The 18490-nt window shown below is 35.8% G+C and overlaps 1 protein-coding gene across 1 annotated transcript in view; it reads left to right on the forward strand.

Annotated features, from left to right (window-relative positions):
* Positions 1-18490, forward strand: part of LOC110098208 (CBL-interacting serine/threonine-protein kinase 24-like) — a 97188-nt gene that overhangs the window by 10559 nt on the left and 68139 nt on the right. The window contains exons 2-7 of the mRNA XM_028693089.1: positions 731-793; positions 927-998; positions 6299-6406; positions 6490-6564; positions 6694-6747; positions 6972-7097. Of these exons, the coding sequence (XP_028548922.1) occupies positions 731-793; positions 927-998; positions 6299-6406; positions 6490-6564; positions 6694-6747; positions 6972-7097 (498 nt within the window). The remainder of the gene's footprint in view (positions 1-730; positions 794-926; positions 999-6298; positions 6407-6489; positions 6565-6693; positions 6748-6971; positions 7098-18490) is intronic.

The raw sequence follows: 18490 nt of genomic DNA on the forward strand, positions 1-18490 counted from the left end.
CGATAACGGGCAAAATGTATGAATCAGGAATGACACACTCTGCTAAATGTAAATCTAAATGAGCGGCTCTAAAATTAGGTTCTAAAGCAACAAGAGGAGGCTCATTGTTCAAATCAGGATTAAAAGCTTTCAGAATCAAATCATTATCTTCCGAACTCATAGTACTATCAGGATAACTGGGTTCAGGGTCAATTAAATCGTGAGTTAAATTAGGTAGTAAGTTTAGTTGAGCCACTTCCTACTCGATATTATTATCATCACAATTACTCAAAGTCAACTCAGTAGGTGATACAACTAAATCATGATCTTCCAAATTTAAACTCAAAGTGTTCGAAGTCCGATTGGCTTCTTTCGAGATCACATTACTATCATCCAGGCATACTTTGTCCAAAGACTTATCCTCAAAGGGACTAAGATCGGGGTGGGTTAAGGTGTCGATTTTTAAAGGTTCTAGCTTTCCTAGCTCAGGGTTTAAGTCATTTTGGGAGTCTGATTCAACCACTTATGTTCCATCCTCAACGAATTCTTCGTCATTAGTGACATCACTAGCATCCACGAAATGGATGCACTCAGCCTCAGGTTCAGGGAATCTCTTCTTCTTAATGTCTTCCTTTATTATAATATGAGCTTGTGCATGTGCCCGTGTTAAATTTTGTGCATGTGTGCGCATGTTCCTAACTTTGTTCTCGTTCAGCAGTAATCCCTATATGACTTATTTTTTTGTTCTCAGATTAGGAGAGAAATTTCCATCATGAAAATCGTAAGACATCCCAACATTGTCAGGCTGCATGAGGTGTGTTATCCATTGTTTCTTTCTTTGACGATATTATTTGACTAATATATTTATAGGATTTAGCTTGTCTCTCAGGTACTTTTATCTTCCTTCAGCTTGCATGACCTGATACCTGTTCTCATTGTGCCTTTAGGTTTTGGCTAGCAGCACAAAGATATACATCATTCTGGAATTTGTCACTGGAGGAGAACTCTTTGATAAAATTGTAAGCCTTGCTGATTATGGAGTTACATTTCAGTTAATTCTCGTAATTTGAATTTGATCATTACTTGCGGATCCAAATAAACTTTTGGTGTCTAGTAAGCTTTTGCAGAGGAACTCATGAATTTCCATCTTGTAATGAATTTCATTGTGAATTATCGCATTTTCTTTAATCATGCTATATATTCTGGACAAATGCATATTAAGCTTTTAAAATGCTTTTTATCTTTGTTATGTTGTTCAAATTCATAGTTAAAGCATGCTTTTGTAAGGAGCCCTACATCTTGTCTGTGACGTAAGTAGGTGCATAAACAACAATAGATTCAAAGGAATTGTATTGGATAGTGGTTCCAACTTCTTTTGGTATTTATAACAGCCAAGAAATGAAGGTGTGCTCATCCACCCAATTGTATGGGGAATGGTGTTTGATGTATAAGTGAGAGATGGGTTCAATAATCAAATTATGATATCACCCGTACTTTACAAATGCTAAAACATAAGAGGGCATTGCATTTCAATATACCAAACTCTTGATCATGATTATGATGCTTTGGAATCAACACTTGAGGGAAGCTAGAGAACACTTAATGCTTTGTCAATACAGGTGCAAAAGTTTATGAGGGTTGTATTCTAAAGTTCTTGACATCCGAGAAATTTGACTTGGGGTTGAGAGAAATTTAGATTTTCATTTTACTTAGTTTATGAGGGTTGTGAGAATACGATTGACTTTAGTGATCTTAACATCCTAAATAAAAAAATACATATTTTTATTTTTATCATCGTATTAGTAAAATCGAAGTTAGAGAGGCTTTAAAGAAAATAAAGTGTGGAAAAGTTGAACCTGATGATATTCCAATAAAGGTGTGGAAATGCTTAGGACATGAAGGAATTTCTTAGCTTACAAAATTTTTTAATATTATTTTGAAGACTAAAAAGATGCTAGATGAGTGGAGGAGTGTGTTGGCTCCTATTTTTAAGAATAAATTGATGCACAAGATTGCACGAATTATAGAGGAATTAAGTTAATGTGTCATACATTGAAACTATGGGAGAGAGTTATTGAGAATAGGTTATGACGTGATACTAATATTTTTCAAAATCAATTTGGATTTGTGTCGGGTAGGTCTACTATGGAAGCTATACATTTATTGAGAGGTTTGATGGAAAAGTATAGAGAGAATAAGGAGGATCTATATATGATATTTATTGATTTAGTGAAAGCATATGATAAAATTCTAAAAGAAGTGCCCTGGAGAGTTCTAGAAAAGAAAGGTGTTAAGAATGCTTATATTTAAGTCGTTAAGAATATGTATGTAGGGACTATTACTTGTGTTCAAACACAATGTGATTTGACCAAGTATTTTCCTATTTCAGTTGGATTACATCAAGGATCAACTTTAAGCCCATATTTTTTTGCTTTAGTCATGGATGTTCTTATTAGACATTTGCAAGAGGATGTACTCTAGTGTATGCATTTTGCTGATGATATTCTTCTTGTTGATAAGATTAGAAAGGAAGTTAAAGGAACACTTGAATTATGTAGGTCAACCTGAGAGTCTAAATTTTTTTGTTTGAGTAGATCTAAAACTGAATACATGGAGTGTAATCTTAGTAATAATAGATTTAGTGTGGGGGGGGGGATTGTGACTTTGGGCGATCAAGTCATTAAAAAGAGTACATATTTTAGATATCTTGGATTTATTGTTCAAATTGCTGGTAAAATAGATGAAGATATTATCAGTAGAATTCAAGTTGGATGGTTGAGTGGAGTTGCAGCGGTTTTTGTGTGATAGAAAAGTGCCCCTCAAACTTAAGAGAAAATTTTGTAAGATTTTGGTGAGACCAATATTTTATGGCACACAATATTGATCATTAAAAGAAAAGCATAAAATCAAGTTCTATGTTGCAGAGATAGGATGCTCATGTGGATGAGCTGCTTCATTCTTGGAGACAAAATGCGAACGAGTATATACGTGAAAAAGTTATAGTAGTGCCATTGACAAATAATATTAGAGAGAGTTTCTTGGGTGGGGAATGGTGTTGAATCAGGTTCTGTGATGAGTGGCTTCTTTTTACTCTTAGAGAGCCTCCTTCGATTACCTTGCTCTCTTATTTACAAATGGTCCATGTTTAATTTTTTGAAGGTAGATTAGATATTAGATAAAATACTAATCAATATTTTTAACATAATGAGAACTTCATATTTGTTTTGAGGTTTCACATTAACATGATCCCTTATGATTAATTACCCTTCTCGATCATGAGATTAAATTTTTGATTAAGACAAATCAATAGATTCTACCACACTATATCTTAGTATTGACAAATTGGTAGGATATATGCTATTTACTTAGGTGGGGGAATAATGTTGAATCTGATTCTATTATCTCGAATTATCATGGTTCTTGATCTACTTATTTAATGAAGGTAATTGTTTCAACTTGATTAAATGATCATTTTCAATAAACACATATTACAACATCTAAGAAAGCCTCATAGATCTAGTGTGGAAGCTTGCCGGAGGGCCAATTTTTAGTTGATTGAGGGCTTTGTGCTTTATTTAGTGTGGTTTATGGCTCAAAACTCATCAACTTAGCTAGTGATAAACATTCGTGCTTAGGTTAACTGTAATAGTGTAGTTTCATCACAATTAAGCTGATTGCCCAATTAGGCTACATTCACTACGTCTTTATTAACATGAGATTTTTTGGTGTAATCATATGAATATACTTGATATTGTTGACCTGTATACGGCAGTCAAAATCAAATAAAAAAAAAAATTTTCGTACCTGTTCAGCGCCGACTCGCACGACTGCGGAAATCTCGCTCGAATCATCGCATCGTGCTCCGTTTGTCTTCGCACGACGACGTCTCGTCATGCACGATCGTCTCGACACTAAAATGAGACCGAGCCTCTCATTCTCGCTCTCTGGATTTTTCCCTCTCCTGCTCTCACTCTCTCACTCTCGCTGGCTCTCGCACGATCTCCCCCTCTCCGACTCCTCAGTGGTTGTTCGACTTCGCTGCCGAGACGACTTTCCCTTCTTGCCGAATCGGAAGTCACGACTCTTTGATCAGAAGACGAAACGGAGGGCTCTCGGCTTCGGCTCCTTCGTCGTTGAACGACTTTGCTCCTCCGAAGATCTCCGCCCTCTCAATAGGATCGGGAGTATGACATTTTGATCGGAAGCCATACAGGAGCTCGCTAGCTGCGATCGTGACTTTCTCCCTTTCGCTCTTACTCCTTCGCGGTCGATCGACTCCGCTCCTTCGTCGCCCCCTCCCCGTTGGACCGGAAGTTCAACATTTTGATCGGAAGAGGCAACGGGAGCTCACTGTCTGTGAAGATAACTCTCTGCCTTTCACGCCCTTCTTAGGCCGAATCCTGTGAAGCTGCCGAGCCAGAGGTAAAGGGGAGAGGAAGGATTAGTGCCTTAATTAAGTTTAATTAGGGTTGGTTTTAATTAATTATAATTAGTTTTAATTGTAATTATATTAATTAATTATATATGTTATAATTATTAATAATTAATTTTAATTAAAATAATTATAATTAATCTTAATTAATTATAGCTAATTTTAATTAAAGTTAATTTTTAATAATTAATACTTCTTTTAATTATGGTTAATTATTATTTATTAATTATTCCCTCGCCGAATAAGAAAAGCGCGCGGGGAGGCCGGGGCTGAATTTTCGGAGCCCACAGATATGAAGTTGACTGTCTGTAAGGTTTGGCCAAACTAGTGTGGAGAATGGTTGGGTTGCTTCTCTGATCACAAATCAACTATTTATTGCTTTTTTAGATTTTTTTGGTGAATATATAAAGGATAATGATTTAGATGAAAGCCTCTTTTGCTATGATCTTGCTTTGATTTATGTTCGAAATCTTGAAAGAGCCTGGAATGATTTATCTTGGAATGTGAGGGCATTTTGTGCTTAGAATGATCCCTTTTAGATATGATATGAATATACTTGATATTCTAGTTAGAGAGAGGGTGAGAGAGAGAGAGAGAGAGAGAGAGAGAGAGAGAGAGCGAGAGAGGGCACCAACTATGAGAGGGTTGACGACTAGAATTGGCAAAATGTGTGCTATGTGAGTGCAGGAACTACGAGAGTATGGGTGGGGCGTCCACATGTGTGGAAGTTTGGGAAGAGTTGAAGTGGGAGAGGTGAGGTTGCATCTGTTGCGAGGGATTATATTTTTAATTTAATTTAAGTTTTTTATGGTGGTCGGAAACTACCTAATTTCATATATAATTTATCTTTTCACCTCATAATTTTTTAAATTTATTAAATTGGTTATAATGATTTTTTTATTTTAAAAATTTATGATAATTTTTTATTATTATAATTTATTTTAATTATCATTATTATTATTCTCTTTTTTTTTTTTTTGAGAAAATCTGTATGTGTGTGAGGATGCCTTGCTCCGCAGAAAATTTATTCTACCTCTTAACTATTTTTTTTCCAACATTCCATATGTATTGGGGCAGTCAACTTGATTTCTCATGACATTGTATCTGTTACCTGCTACTGTCATTCCATTCCATTGAGTCGGCTTGTGGACACATGTAGAGGTTAACAATGACCTTTTTCCTTGGGTTGGTCATGTCTGTGCATCTCTCTTTTCTTGTCGATATTTTGTCTGACCATGATTCATTAAACGTTTCAATGTCTTATTGGGAGTGTATATTTATGAAGCTTAAATAACTTTTTGCAAAGGATGTATGAATGGGAGAGAGCTCCATCTTAATTCTTTTTAGCACGCTACTTCTTCATTCCCGTTAATCAACAACCGGAGTTTCCCATATTCGAATGTTTAAAAGTCTGGAGTTGAATTGTGAACATTAAAAGTACTTGCATCTTTAGAAGTAAAATCTATCCGTAAGTTGAGCATTGTCTTGATTTGAATCATTTTCAAGTGAACTATTTGTGATTAAGCATCTTGTATGTTACTAGTCTCTAATTTTTGATGGTATAAAGATTTTGATGCTCTGATTGTCTACAGTTTTGTGCTGTTGGAAATTTGCTAACATCTGCTGCAGATTCGGCGCTATAAATCATTTGTTATGATTTTATTTGAAATATGGTCGTTAAATTTCTCTTTCTTGGTGTACAGAATTTTCATTTTTTCCCATGCATAAATAGATGCATTCATTTGCATATGCATTCATTTACTTATGCATTGTTTCATTTAGAAGTTATTTGTTGCCCTGCTTTCCTGCATTAGATTAAGTAGTTAAGTGAATGTCATTTGTTCCCTTTCAAATAATATTGTGTTAATTGCATTTCAAAATCTTCAGGTTCACCAAGGAAAGCTTCCTGAGAATGAAACCAGGCAATATTTTCAGCAACTTATCGATGCGGTTGATTATTGTCATAGTAGGGGTGTCTTCCACAGGGATTTGAAGGTTGCTAGTTTTCTTGTGTATTTGGTTTGCCTTGCACTTTGGCGTAGTTCTTTGAACTACTAAATTCTAAGTTAAATGTGTAGCCTGAGAACCTTCTTCTTGATTCCCAAGGGAACTTGAAAATTTCAGATTTTGGCCTAAGTGCATTGCCTCAGCAGGTAAGTTTCAGTTATTTTATTTTTCTTTTCAAGTTTATTAATCCGCAGGAAAACTATGCTTCGACATATTGAAATGTTCCATTTTTCTCTAATTTATTTTTTGTTATGCTCCTCTGTTTTTGGCTTTAGGGGGTTGGCCTTCTTCATACAACATGTGGTACGCCAAATTATGTTGCACCTGAGGTACTTCTTAGCACCAGTTTACTTTCCAGGTTCATCTACCAGTTCTGAGTATCTTCTTTTGCAATGAATAATTGATATTTATGGACACTTTGGGTTAGATGATGGCATGATTCAGTCTTTCAGTAGTTTTGATATCATGAATGTCTGATTTGATTGACATCTTGGCAAGGAAACTGTAGTTGAGTATTTTTTAAAGGTCAATAAAAGGCATTTACCTATTGTAGGTACTCAGCCACCAAGGTTATGTTGGTTCTGCTGCCGATGTGTGGTCATGTGGAGTCATACTTTATGTTTTGATGGCTGGCTATCTTCCTTTCGAGGAGGCTGATCTTTCAACCTTATACAGAAAGGTTAGCTGACTATGTGCTATTCGGTTTGGCATTTTTTATTTATCCTATAAACTTGCATTTTCTATCATTTTCTGTGTGTGCATTGAATTCTTACGCATGGCAATATGAATCTGCTTTAATGATAGTTGTGCAAGTTGGGTAGCGTCTTCAATGTTCATGCTTAGGACAGATTTGCCCCTCTTGGTTTCCAAAAAAGCTTAATCTGATCTGGATCTAAGTAATGAGCTCAGATTTGTATTAAATCAACTAGAAAGTTGGTTCATTAAGTATCAGCTCTCTTATTGAGGCGATCCTCTTGGAAGCATGTTGGTTGTGCATTGTATTATAATGGATGTGTTACTTGTGTGCACTCGAATATGTCTTCATAGGTATTTAACAGGTACCCGACTGATCATGATAGAGGAGCTCGTTCTCAAAGGGGCCCACAGTGTGACTCACTTAATGACTTTAGAGGTGCTATTCGCTTGGAACTTGCAAAAGAACTCTCCTAGTGTGATCAATAGGTGCTATTTGCTCGAGCCCACCAAGGAGCTCCCCTTTTTACAGGGCAGATTAGAGATTTGTCATCCAACCAGCAGCTCGATACTCACCACGTACTTGGACCATCTCAATTACTTTCTCTCTTCAAGAGTGATCATCCTTACAAAGGATCGTCAAGCTTAGCTACAAGAAAGCCCCTATCTACGAGACCGCTTAGCTCATCTCACTGCAACATCTCTCTCGTCTCTCTCTTCCCATGTGACCTAAGATCTCTCATAGGAGTCGCCGATGACATCAATAAGCTTGTTTCTCTCAGATCGCCTTATCTCAGCACTTGCCTACAAACTCGACCCAGCTTACTTGACATTGCTAAACTTGTTCAGAGACCACTTGCTGGAGCCTTTCCGACTATGCCCTCTTTTCAGCCAATTAAAGGATGACACATGTCTAGGATATTTTTTTGTAGCATTATATAAGTATTTTGTGCAACATTGTACTTTTTTTGTGTAGTCTTTCTTGTAAACCTCAAAATCCTATAAATAAGATGTGATAAAGAGTAGTTTGGGACTTTTAGCTGATTTTAGTAGATCTCATACTGGTTTAAGACTCATAGATTTCTTTAGCTTTATATAGATTCTCTCTTCATCTCTAGTTTTCTTCCTAATCTCCATTCCCAAATAGGTTTTGACTCATTAGCTCGCCAGTTAGACCTACTAGTAAAGTCAAATGTCACCCATGAACATAATTGGATCCAGCATCCTCTTAGATGCGGTGATGTGGATTGATGCCACTAATAATAAGACAAGCCCTAATTGACAAGCGACTTTAGCAAGAGCTATTTATCAACATGGAGAATGCTGAGTACACCACTCATAGTGACTTGATGGAGATAGAAGAATGGATAATGAAGACAATTTAGAATGCCTTGGGTGGGCTCCAAGGGAGACCACGAAAGGAGAGAAACCATGAAGGTTCTTTTAACTTGGCAGTTCACCGTAAGAGATCGAGTAATCGAGCATTGACTTCCCACACCTATGTAGGATAATCTGAACTATTCTTCATAGGCTAGGAGGGTCGAGCCCGAGCTTGCCAATGCTTTCTCAAGAGAGATTTCTTAGGTTAGGCCACCTCCTATGTTCAAGGTGCCATACTTGGAGTCTTATATAGACAAGACTGGTCCACCTAAAGATCTATTAAATATCTTTTGATACTAGCAAAGGCATCTTGACATTCTGTCCCATTTGAAGCAGTTGTCTTTCTTCATCAACTTTGATAATGATTGATACCTACCTGACAGATTCAATATGAATCGCCGAATAAAAGCCAACTATCATTGCAAGGAGTGAAGTTGACAGAGCTTCTTTAGTGGCGGCTTATCCATGTGCTCCTTAATCTTATTGGGGTCAATTTCGATGCCTCGATGACAAATAACGTATTCGAGAAATTTCCCCGAGGAGACCCTGAAAACACATTTGAGGGAATTCATCTTCATATCGAACTTTTCTATCCTCTTAAATAGGGTTCTCAGATCTTTTAGGTGGTCTTTCTGGTCTATACTTGATGCATGCAAATTTCATTTTTTTTTATTTTTGAATTATTTTGTAATTTGAATTTTATTTTTTTGTGCTTTTTTTTTCTACCCTATAATGGAAGATAACCAATGATCATGTGTAGGTTGTGCTCTTTGACATGTCTTGCCTTTGGTGTGCTAGCTTCTTTGGTGCCATGACTTGTGGGTTGATTTTGATTTGACCCAAGCTCCTTAGGTTGGGTTGTTTCAGGTTTTGCTGCCTAGTAATGTTAGCTGTTGAGTTTTGTTGCCTTTTTCAGCTCATTATGGCTGCTGGCCGGGTTCATTCCCCCCTGTTTTGGCCCTTCATTTCCTCTGCTTGCCTAACTCCTTTTCGCCTGGCGCTGTCCGTTCAGTGGCTGTGTTCCGCTGCTCCTTCGTGTGCTGCTCCAGTCGGCTGCCTGTTGGCCTTTTGCCTCCCCTTTTCTGATTTGTTCAGTTGGCCAACTGTTTGGGCTGTTTAGCTCCCTCTCTTTCCCTATATATTGTGGCTGTTTTGTGACATTTGAGAGCTGATTTTGGTGAGTGAAAATTACTTAAACCTGAGGGTTTTCTTCTTAGATAGCTTGCGAGCTTTATCCATTTTCTCTTCTCCTCACTTTGTTTCGTCTCGGACTTCTTACCTAATTCTTCTCTCCACAAGTTTCCCCCCACTTGTATTTTTCTTCTCAAGCTCTTGAAAGTATTGTTTGCTGGTTTGGTAGCATTTGCCAGAGGAGTCTTGTGGTGGATGTTGGCCCAAAGTTAATGTGGTGGACCTTTGGTTTGCATGTCTTTAAGCACTTATCATCTTATCTACTATTTCGATGCATATGAGGTGACCACTAGTTGGTTGTATTGAGGGTATTTTGTTTTATTTTTATTTTTTCATTCATGGAGAGTTCTTGAAAAGAAAGGAGTTAATAATGCTTATATTCAAATCATTAAAGATATGTATGCAGGAGCTATTACTTGTGTTCAAACACAAGGTGGTTTGACCAAGTATTTTCCTATTTCGGTTGGATTACATCAAGGATCAGCCTTAAGTCCATATCTTTTTGCTTTAGTCATGGGTGTTCTCACTAGACATTTGCAAGAGGATGTACCTTGGGTTATGCTTTTTGCTGATGATATTCTTCTTGTTGATAATACTAGAGAGGGAGTTGAAGGTAAACTTGAATTATGGAGGTCAACTTTAGAGTCTAAAGATTTTCGCTTGAGTAGATCTAAAACTGAATATATGGAGTGTAATTTTAGTAGCAATAGACTCTTGGATCTATTGTTAAGAGTGATTTTGAAATTGATAGGGATATTATCAGCAGAATTCAAGTTGGATGGTTGAAGTGGAGGAATGCATCGGGTTTATTGTGTGATAGAAAGGTCCCCCTCAAACTTAAGGGAAAATTCTATAATATGGTGATGAGACCTGTAATGCTTTATGGTGCTGAATGTTGGCCATTAAAAGAGAAGCATAATACTAAGTTAAGGTTGCAGAGATGAGGATGCTTAGGTGGATGAGTGGCTTGACCTTTAGAGATAGGATACGAAATGAGCATATACGTGAAAAGGTTGGAGTAGCTCCAATGGAAGATAAGATTAGAGAGAGTCGGCTTAGATGGTTTGGTCACATTAAATGGAGGCCTTCCGATGACCCGATTAGGAAAGTTGAGGTATTGGATTTGATTTATGTTAAGAAAGGTAGAAGTAGACCTAAAAAGACTTGCTTAGATAATATTAGAAATGATCTTTCTTTATTAAATTTAAATGAAAATTTGACTTTTAACCGGACACAATGGCAAAAAAGGATTCATGTGGCTGACCCCGCGTAGTGGGACAAAGGCTTGTTGTTGTTGTTGTTGTTTATTGTCTAACTTCCGTTTGTTTTAAGGTTTGTTTGATGTTGGCATGTTAAATATTGAATTGAGAAAAGTTCTTCTGGTCCTAGTGTTCTCCTTTTGATTTTTAATTCTATTTGTCTGGATCAATGCTTTTGATGATGAGGTCATCTATATAACACTCGACCTTTTGATATATTAATTCATAAAAAATGCACGTCATCGCTCGCTGATAGGTGGCACTACATTGTTTAGGCCGAAGGGCATGACCGGGCAACATAATATGCTGATGGGTGTTTTGAACGATGCGTGTTTTTCATCTTTAAACGCTATCTTGATCTAGTTATATCTCAACGATCTATACGTAAAGGAGAGCATATCGTAGTTAGAAGTACTGTCAACTAACATTCTGACACGAAGCGAAAAATAGTCTTTTAGACACGCTTTATTGAGGTCCTGAAGTCAATACAAATAAGGATCTAACCATTATTCTTCTTGACTGGGATGATATGGGCGATCCAATTAGTATATTTTTCTTCTCGAATGAAGTATGTATCTATAAGCTTATTCATTTCTATAATCACCTGTTCTTCAATCTCCAATCTTATTGTCACACCCCATTTTAACCCACCCCCCACAGTCAAACTACAGCATGACAGAGAAGGAAAATGTGAATAGACATTCTTCTTAATAAATCCCATTCTGGAACTCTGCTATCAGAATTAGATAAGTAAAAAGTAGTCTGTTCAAACTATCCTAACATAACTAATCATAACACATCAAGATTTTTTTTTTTTAACAGGAAGCATATATAGTTTACTTAAAATAAAATGCACATATCAATTGAAATACAGAGCTTTACTAAAACTCTTAAAAATTTTCTTACATACCAAAAAGTCTATACTGCTATCAATCATCTCTTTTCAAATCTCTTTGTACACCCAAAATTTGTATGTACACAAAAGAGTAGTCAACTGCTGACTATTACTTCACTAGCTCCTTCCCCTTGCCTGCAGTACATCCATTGCAAAATGAGCCAGGGCTCAATGAAATACCCAAACAATACAGAAGAAATAATTATGAACATATTAACAATTAATGTAAAACCCTTATAAAATTTTATACTAAACATAAAAAAAACATAACATTACTTCACATCTTTAATAAGTCATATAATGACTATAAACTTTTACACCCATCCAGCTTTCGAATTCAAGACTTGGTCCAAGTTCCCAATTTTTAGAATTGAAGTTGCTCTTTCATTTAAGGCTGGGTCATAATCCTTAATTTTTAAAATTTTGAGAGTGTAGGCTTACCTCGTTAGGTCTTTTTACTTGTGCGGGTCTATCCCCCTATATACTTATTTAATGTTCCCAATATCATTCCTTTCAACATTCCTTTTTACTCATCATGACATATGTTATTGTAGTCATTATTCTATGAATCGTCTATCTTCATAAATGAATAAACTAGAATAAATTAAAATAAATACTTGTATCGTTTAGGTAATATAACAAATATGAATTTGCAATTATATAATTTTTTGTACTATTTCGTAAGTATCGTTTGGGTATCTCATCCCGTTTTCCAGAACAGTCGGATAATTTGGTTCACCTGCAGTATCCCGGCCTTTTTTTCCTTCTGCATACAATCTCTAATGAACTTCTCATTCAACCTAAAGTTTGCTCTCCTTTTCTTTGAATTTAGCCAACAACCTACTTCTGCTCTTCTGTTATTTCTTCCCACATAAGTTCTCATTTCCCTCCGGTTGAGTAAATTGGTAGTCATATTTTAATATTGATGCCATTTTGAGGAAGCCCATTTTGCGTTCGGACATTGTTTAGGAAACTTTGCACGTCAATTTGCTCGATTTATGCGTCGTTGCCTCAGAATGCATATTGAATTCCCCACGTGTTTTTAATTGAATAAATTTATGATCATTTTTCAGTATTGATGACGTTCCGAAAGCAATGACGAAGACCGTTCTACGATCGAATGTCGTTTGGGCGCTGTCACACATCAATTTCGGGTGTCGGTTATCTTTTTTGACCGATGTCGCCCAATTTGACTGCGAGGGATTCTCTCTTAGGTGAATTCGACGCTTTGATTGCAACGAAGCAATCCGTTTGACGATCAGAGGTCATTAGATCCTTCAAGTGATGCGTCATGCGTTAATTTTCACCCTTTTTGCATGTTTTTGTGTATAGGCATCAACATCGAGCTTTAATTGAGCTTCTTAACGAGCTTGTTCGTGAGCTTTAAACGATATTATTCATGAACATAAACAAACCGAACACCAAGCTGTTCATGCTTGTCTATTTAGCTATCCAGCATTTATAAAAAATGTTCAAGCTTATTCGTTTACCCTATCAAAAGAACATGAACGAGATCTTATTGAGTCCAGCCACGAGCAGCTCGTCGAATGCCTTTTCTCTGTTTCACACAAAGAAACCTAGCTCTCTTCCTCTCCTTCACATCCACCATACAAATAACAGCCGACCTCCCCTCTGTTTGCAACCAATAGCAGTTGAAGTCTTCTCCAGCTGCTAAATAGTAAGCAGCTCATGGCTGGTGCAAATAAGATTTTGCAAAAAAAAAAAAAAAAATTAAAAGTTTCATTCTCTTACAATTTAGACAAGCATAGATAGAACCAACAATACTATTATAAAGAGACACGCTTAACAACTTCAACTTAATGAAAAAACAACACTTACATAGGACATAACATCATATAACTTATATAAATTATTAGAAGAATGATACAGATGAGGCGGGAACCGTGGATAAAGAAGAAGAGGTAGAAAACCAAGACGAAATAGAAGAGGTAGAAAACCAAGAATGGAGGCTAGCTTGCAAACTATAATAAAACTCGCAGGTTGCATTCCAAAAATCAGTCACACACACCCAAAACAGTGGAAATCAACCCTATTTATAGGGAAAAGGGGAAAAGAACCTCTCATCCAGCCAATATAAGCAACTCAAAACTGCAGCAAATAGGAACCAAAGGGATAGCTGCCAAGGGGGAAACCGAAGCACCAAGGGGATAAAACTGAAGCATCAACACAACTTTTAATGAGTAGGGAAATAAAATAGCAGCAAACCGAAGGGATAGCTGCCACGTGGGAAACCAAAGTACTAAGTAAGAAAAATCTAAGCATCAACACAGCTTTTAATTAGCAGGAAAAAAATGTAGCAAAACCAAAGGGATAGCTAGCTTGCATACATAAATTCTCCCAATGTGGAGAATTCTCATCCCCTGATGAGATAGTTTCATAACCTCCATTATGTGTTGATTGAACCTTTTCTAATTCCTGAATTAAAGTAGCATACTTCCTTTGAATCATCTCTTTTTCTTTCTAAACATGGCTTGAAGTAGACGCTTCCTATTTTTATATCATTCTGCATATAAATATATTTTCTCTTGTATTTTGTAAAGTTCGTTCTGAAGTGGATCAGTAGAACATCCTTGTTGCAAAACTCATCTGGTTGTTGAAATCTTCTCTTCTGAAATAGTTGGCATTGAAGGCTAACTTTCAAAATCTGCACGATCAAATTCTTCTTGAGACTCCTTTACATCATGATTTGAAACTTCAGCTTGTTGATGATTGTCCATATTTTTTAAAATTTTCTTAAAGAAAAAAGATAGGAAAACCCAAAAAAAAAAAAATCAAAGCTCTAATATCAAATTGGTGTAAATAAGATTTTGCAAAAAAAAAAAACTAAAAGTCTTCTTTCTCTTACAATTTAGACAAATATAGATAGAACCAATAATACTATTATAAAGAGACACACTTAACAACTTCAACTTGTAAAAAACTAAAAAAAAAAACTTATAAACAAAAAAACAACACCTTCCTAGGACATAACACCATAAAACTTATAAATTAGGAGAAGAAGGATATAGATAGGCTGGGAAACGTGGATAGAGAAGAAAAGGTAGAAAATCGAGACGAAATAGAAGAAGGAAAGGGAAAGTGAGGCTAGCTCGCAAGCTAGAATAAAACCCATAAGTTACATTCCAAAAATTAGTCACACACACACCGAAAACACTAGAAACCAGCCCCTTTTTATAGGAAAAAAAGGTGAAAAGAACAATAAATGCAGGTAGTTAAAGCATCTCTCATCCAGCCATTATGAGCACCTCAAAACTGCAGCAAAAAGGGACCAACAGGACAGTTGCCAAGGGGGAAGTCGAAGCATCAACATAGCTTTTAATACAACAACAACATCAAGCCTTTATCCCACTACGTGGGGTCGGCTATATGAATCCTTTTTCTCCATTTTGTCCTATTAAAGGTCAAATTCTCGTTTAAATCTAATAAAGAAAGGTCATTCCTAATATTTTCTAACCAAGTCTTTTTAGGTTTGCCTCTACCTTTTTTAACAAAAATCAAATCTAATACCTCTACTCTTCTAACCGGGTCATTGGAAGGCCGCCGTTTTATGTGATCAAACCATCTAAAGTAACTCTCTCTAATCTTATCTTCTACTGGAGCTACTCCAACCTTTTCACATATATGCTCATTTCTTATCCTATCTCTAAGGGTAAAGCCACTCATCCACCTGAGCATCCTCATCTCTGCCACACTTAACTTAGTATTATGCTTCTCTTTTAATGGCCAACATTCAGCACCACAAAGCATTGCAGGCCTCACTACCATCTTATTGAATTTTTCCTTAAGTTTGAGGGGTACTTTTCTATCACACAACAAGCCCGATTCATTCCTCCACTTCAACCATCCAACTTGAATTCTGTTCATAATATCCCCATCAATTTCACCATGACTCTGAACAATAGATCCAAGATATCTAAAATGTGTACTCTTATCAATGACTTGATCGTCCAAAGTCACAATTCCCTCACTAGGTCTATTACTACTAAAATTACACTCTATATATTCCGTTTTAGATCTACTCAAACGAAAACTTTTAGTCTCTAATGTTGCCCTCCATAATTCAAGTTTACTTTCAACTCCCTCTCTAGTCTTATCAACAAGAACAATATCATCAGCAAAAAGCATACACCAAGGTACATCCTCTTGCAAATGTCTAGTGAGAACATTCATGACTAAAGCAAAAAGATATGGGCTTAAGGCTGATCCTTGATGTACCCAACCGAAATAGGGAAATACTTGGTCAAACCACCTTGTGTTTGAACACAAGTAATAGCTCCTGCATACATATCTTTAATGATTTGAATATAAGCATTATTAACTCATTTCTTTTCAAGAACTCTCCATAGCACTTATCTTGGAACTTTATCATATACTTTTTCTAAATCAATAAATATCATATATATATATCCTCCTTATTTTCTCTATATTTCTCCATCAAACCTTTTAATAAATGTATGACTTCGATAGTCGACCTACCCGGCATGAATCCAAATTAATTTTGAGAAACATTAGTATCACGCCGCAACCTATGCTCCATAACTCGCTCCCATAGTTTTAAAGTATGACACATTAACTTAATTCCTCTATAATTCGCACAATCTTGTGCATCAACTTTATTCTTAAAAATATGAATTAATACACTCATTTTGCACTCATCTGGCATCTTTTGTCTTCAAAATAGTATTAAAAAGTTTAGTAAGCCAATAAATTCCTTTATCTCCTAAGAATTTCCACACCTCTATTGGGATATCATCAGGTCCAACTGCTTTTCCACTCTTCATTTTCTTTAAAGCCTCTCTAACTTCCGTTTTACTAATACGCCGATAAAAACAGAAATCTTTATTTTCATTTAGGGTGCTAAGGTCGCTATTGTCAATCTTATTTTCACAATTTTCATTAAAAAGTTTAGCAAAATATCTCATCCACCTTTGTTGAATTTCATCTTTTAAGAAAAGTATTTTTTTATCTTCATCTTTAATACACATCACTTGAACTAAATCCTTACTACTCATATCTCTTTGTTTGGCTAATTTATACATATATTTTTCTCTCTCCTTAGTATCTAATCTATTATATAAATCATTAAAAGCTAAGGTCTTTGCATCGCATATTGCTTTATTAGATTCCTTACGTGCCTCTTTATATCTTAACCAATTATCAGAATTTTTAAAATTAAACTAATTTTTATAACAAATCTTCTTATTCTTAATTTTTTTTTGCATATTTGAATTCCACCACCAACTATTTTTACTATTAGGAGCTTTTTCCTTTGATACTCCAAACACATCTTTTGCAATATTCTTAATATCACTAGCCACTTTTTCCCACAAAACATTAGCATCCTCATGCACAGATAAAATCTTAAGATCTAAAATTTTACTCTCAAAAATATTTTTGTTAATATTCTTTAAATGCCCCCACTAATCCTAGAATATTGTTTTACTTTATTTTTTATTATCTGCCCCTTTATCTTAAAGTCCAAAACTAATAATCGATGCTGGGTATATAAATTTTCACTCGGAATAACTTTACAATCTTTGTAATCTAAACGATCTAATTTTCTTATAAGAAAATAGTCAATCTGGGTTGTACTATATTCATTTTTATAAGTGATCAGATGTCATTTTTTTTTAAATAAGATATTAGCAATTAAAAAACCATAAGCTAAACAAAAATTTAATGTCTTGCCACATTCATTTGTTGTTCCAAAATCATAAACACCAAGAATGCTTTTAAAATCATCTACCTCTCTACCAACATGTCCATTTAAATCTCCTCCAATAAATTTTTTTTCTTCTAGAGGTATCTTTTGTAATAATTCATCTAAGTCATTCCAAAAATTTAATTTAGAACTCATATCCAAATCTACTTGAGGAGCATAAGCACTTATAATATTAACAATCTTATCATCAACAACAATCTTTAAAGCTATAATTCTATCTCAATCCTATTAATCTTTACAACATTATCATTCAAACTCTTATCTATAATAACACCTACACCATTTCTAGTACGACTCCTACCCGAATATCAAAGTTTAAATCCTAAACTATCAATTTTCTTAGCCTTCTCTCCAACCCATTTAGTTTCCTAAATGCACAAAACATTTATCTTCCTATGAATCATAATATCCATTAATTCCATTAATTTTCTTGTAAGGGAACCTATATTCCAAGTTCCTATCCTAATTATAGTTTCATGGACTAGCTTCTTTGCCCACATCCATCCTTGATGTGAGAACCCTTGCCTATTTAACACTTCACCCGGGCGCCGGTGCAGCGGCGCTTGCACACTTATCACTGTATTCAGGTCATACAGCGCGTCGCTTCCAGGGGACGCCCTAGCATTAACACAATTTCTTAAAGGATTCATGTCATTATTATTCGACAAGTTTTACGCTGGCTGTCGACTACCTAACGCAACCCTCCACTTTTCTCATCCAGGACTTGGGAACTGGCAACGGTAGTGTTCAACATAGCTTTTAATGAGCAAGGAAAAAAACTGCAACAAAATTGAAGGGACAACTACCAAGGGGGAAACCAAAGCATCAAGGGGGAAAAATCGAAGCATCAACACAGCTTTTAATGAGCAGGGAAAAAAAACTAGCAAAATCGAAGGGACAACTAGCTTGCC

Source organism: Dendrobium catenatum, unplaced genomic scaffold (assembly GCF_001605985.2).
Source record: "Dendrobium catenatum unplaced genomic scaffold, ASM160598v2 fragScaff_scaffold_231, whole genome shotgun sequence".
NCBI lineage: Eukaryota > Viridiplantae > Streptophyta > Magnoliopsida > Asparagales > Orchidaceae > Dendrobium > Dendrobium catenatum.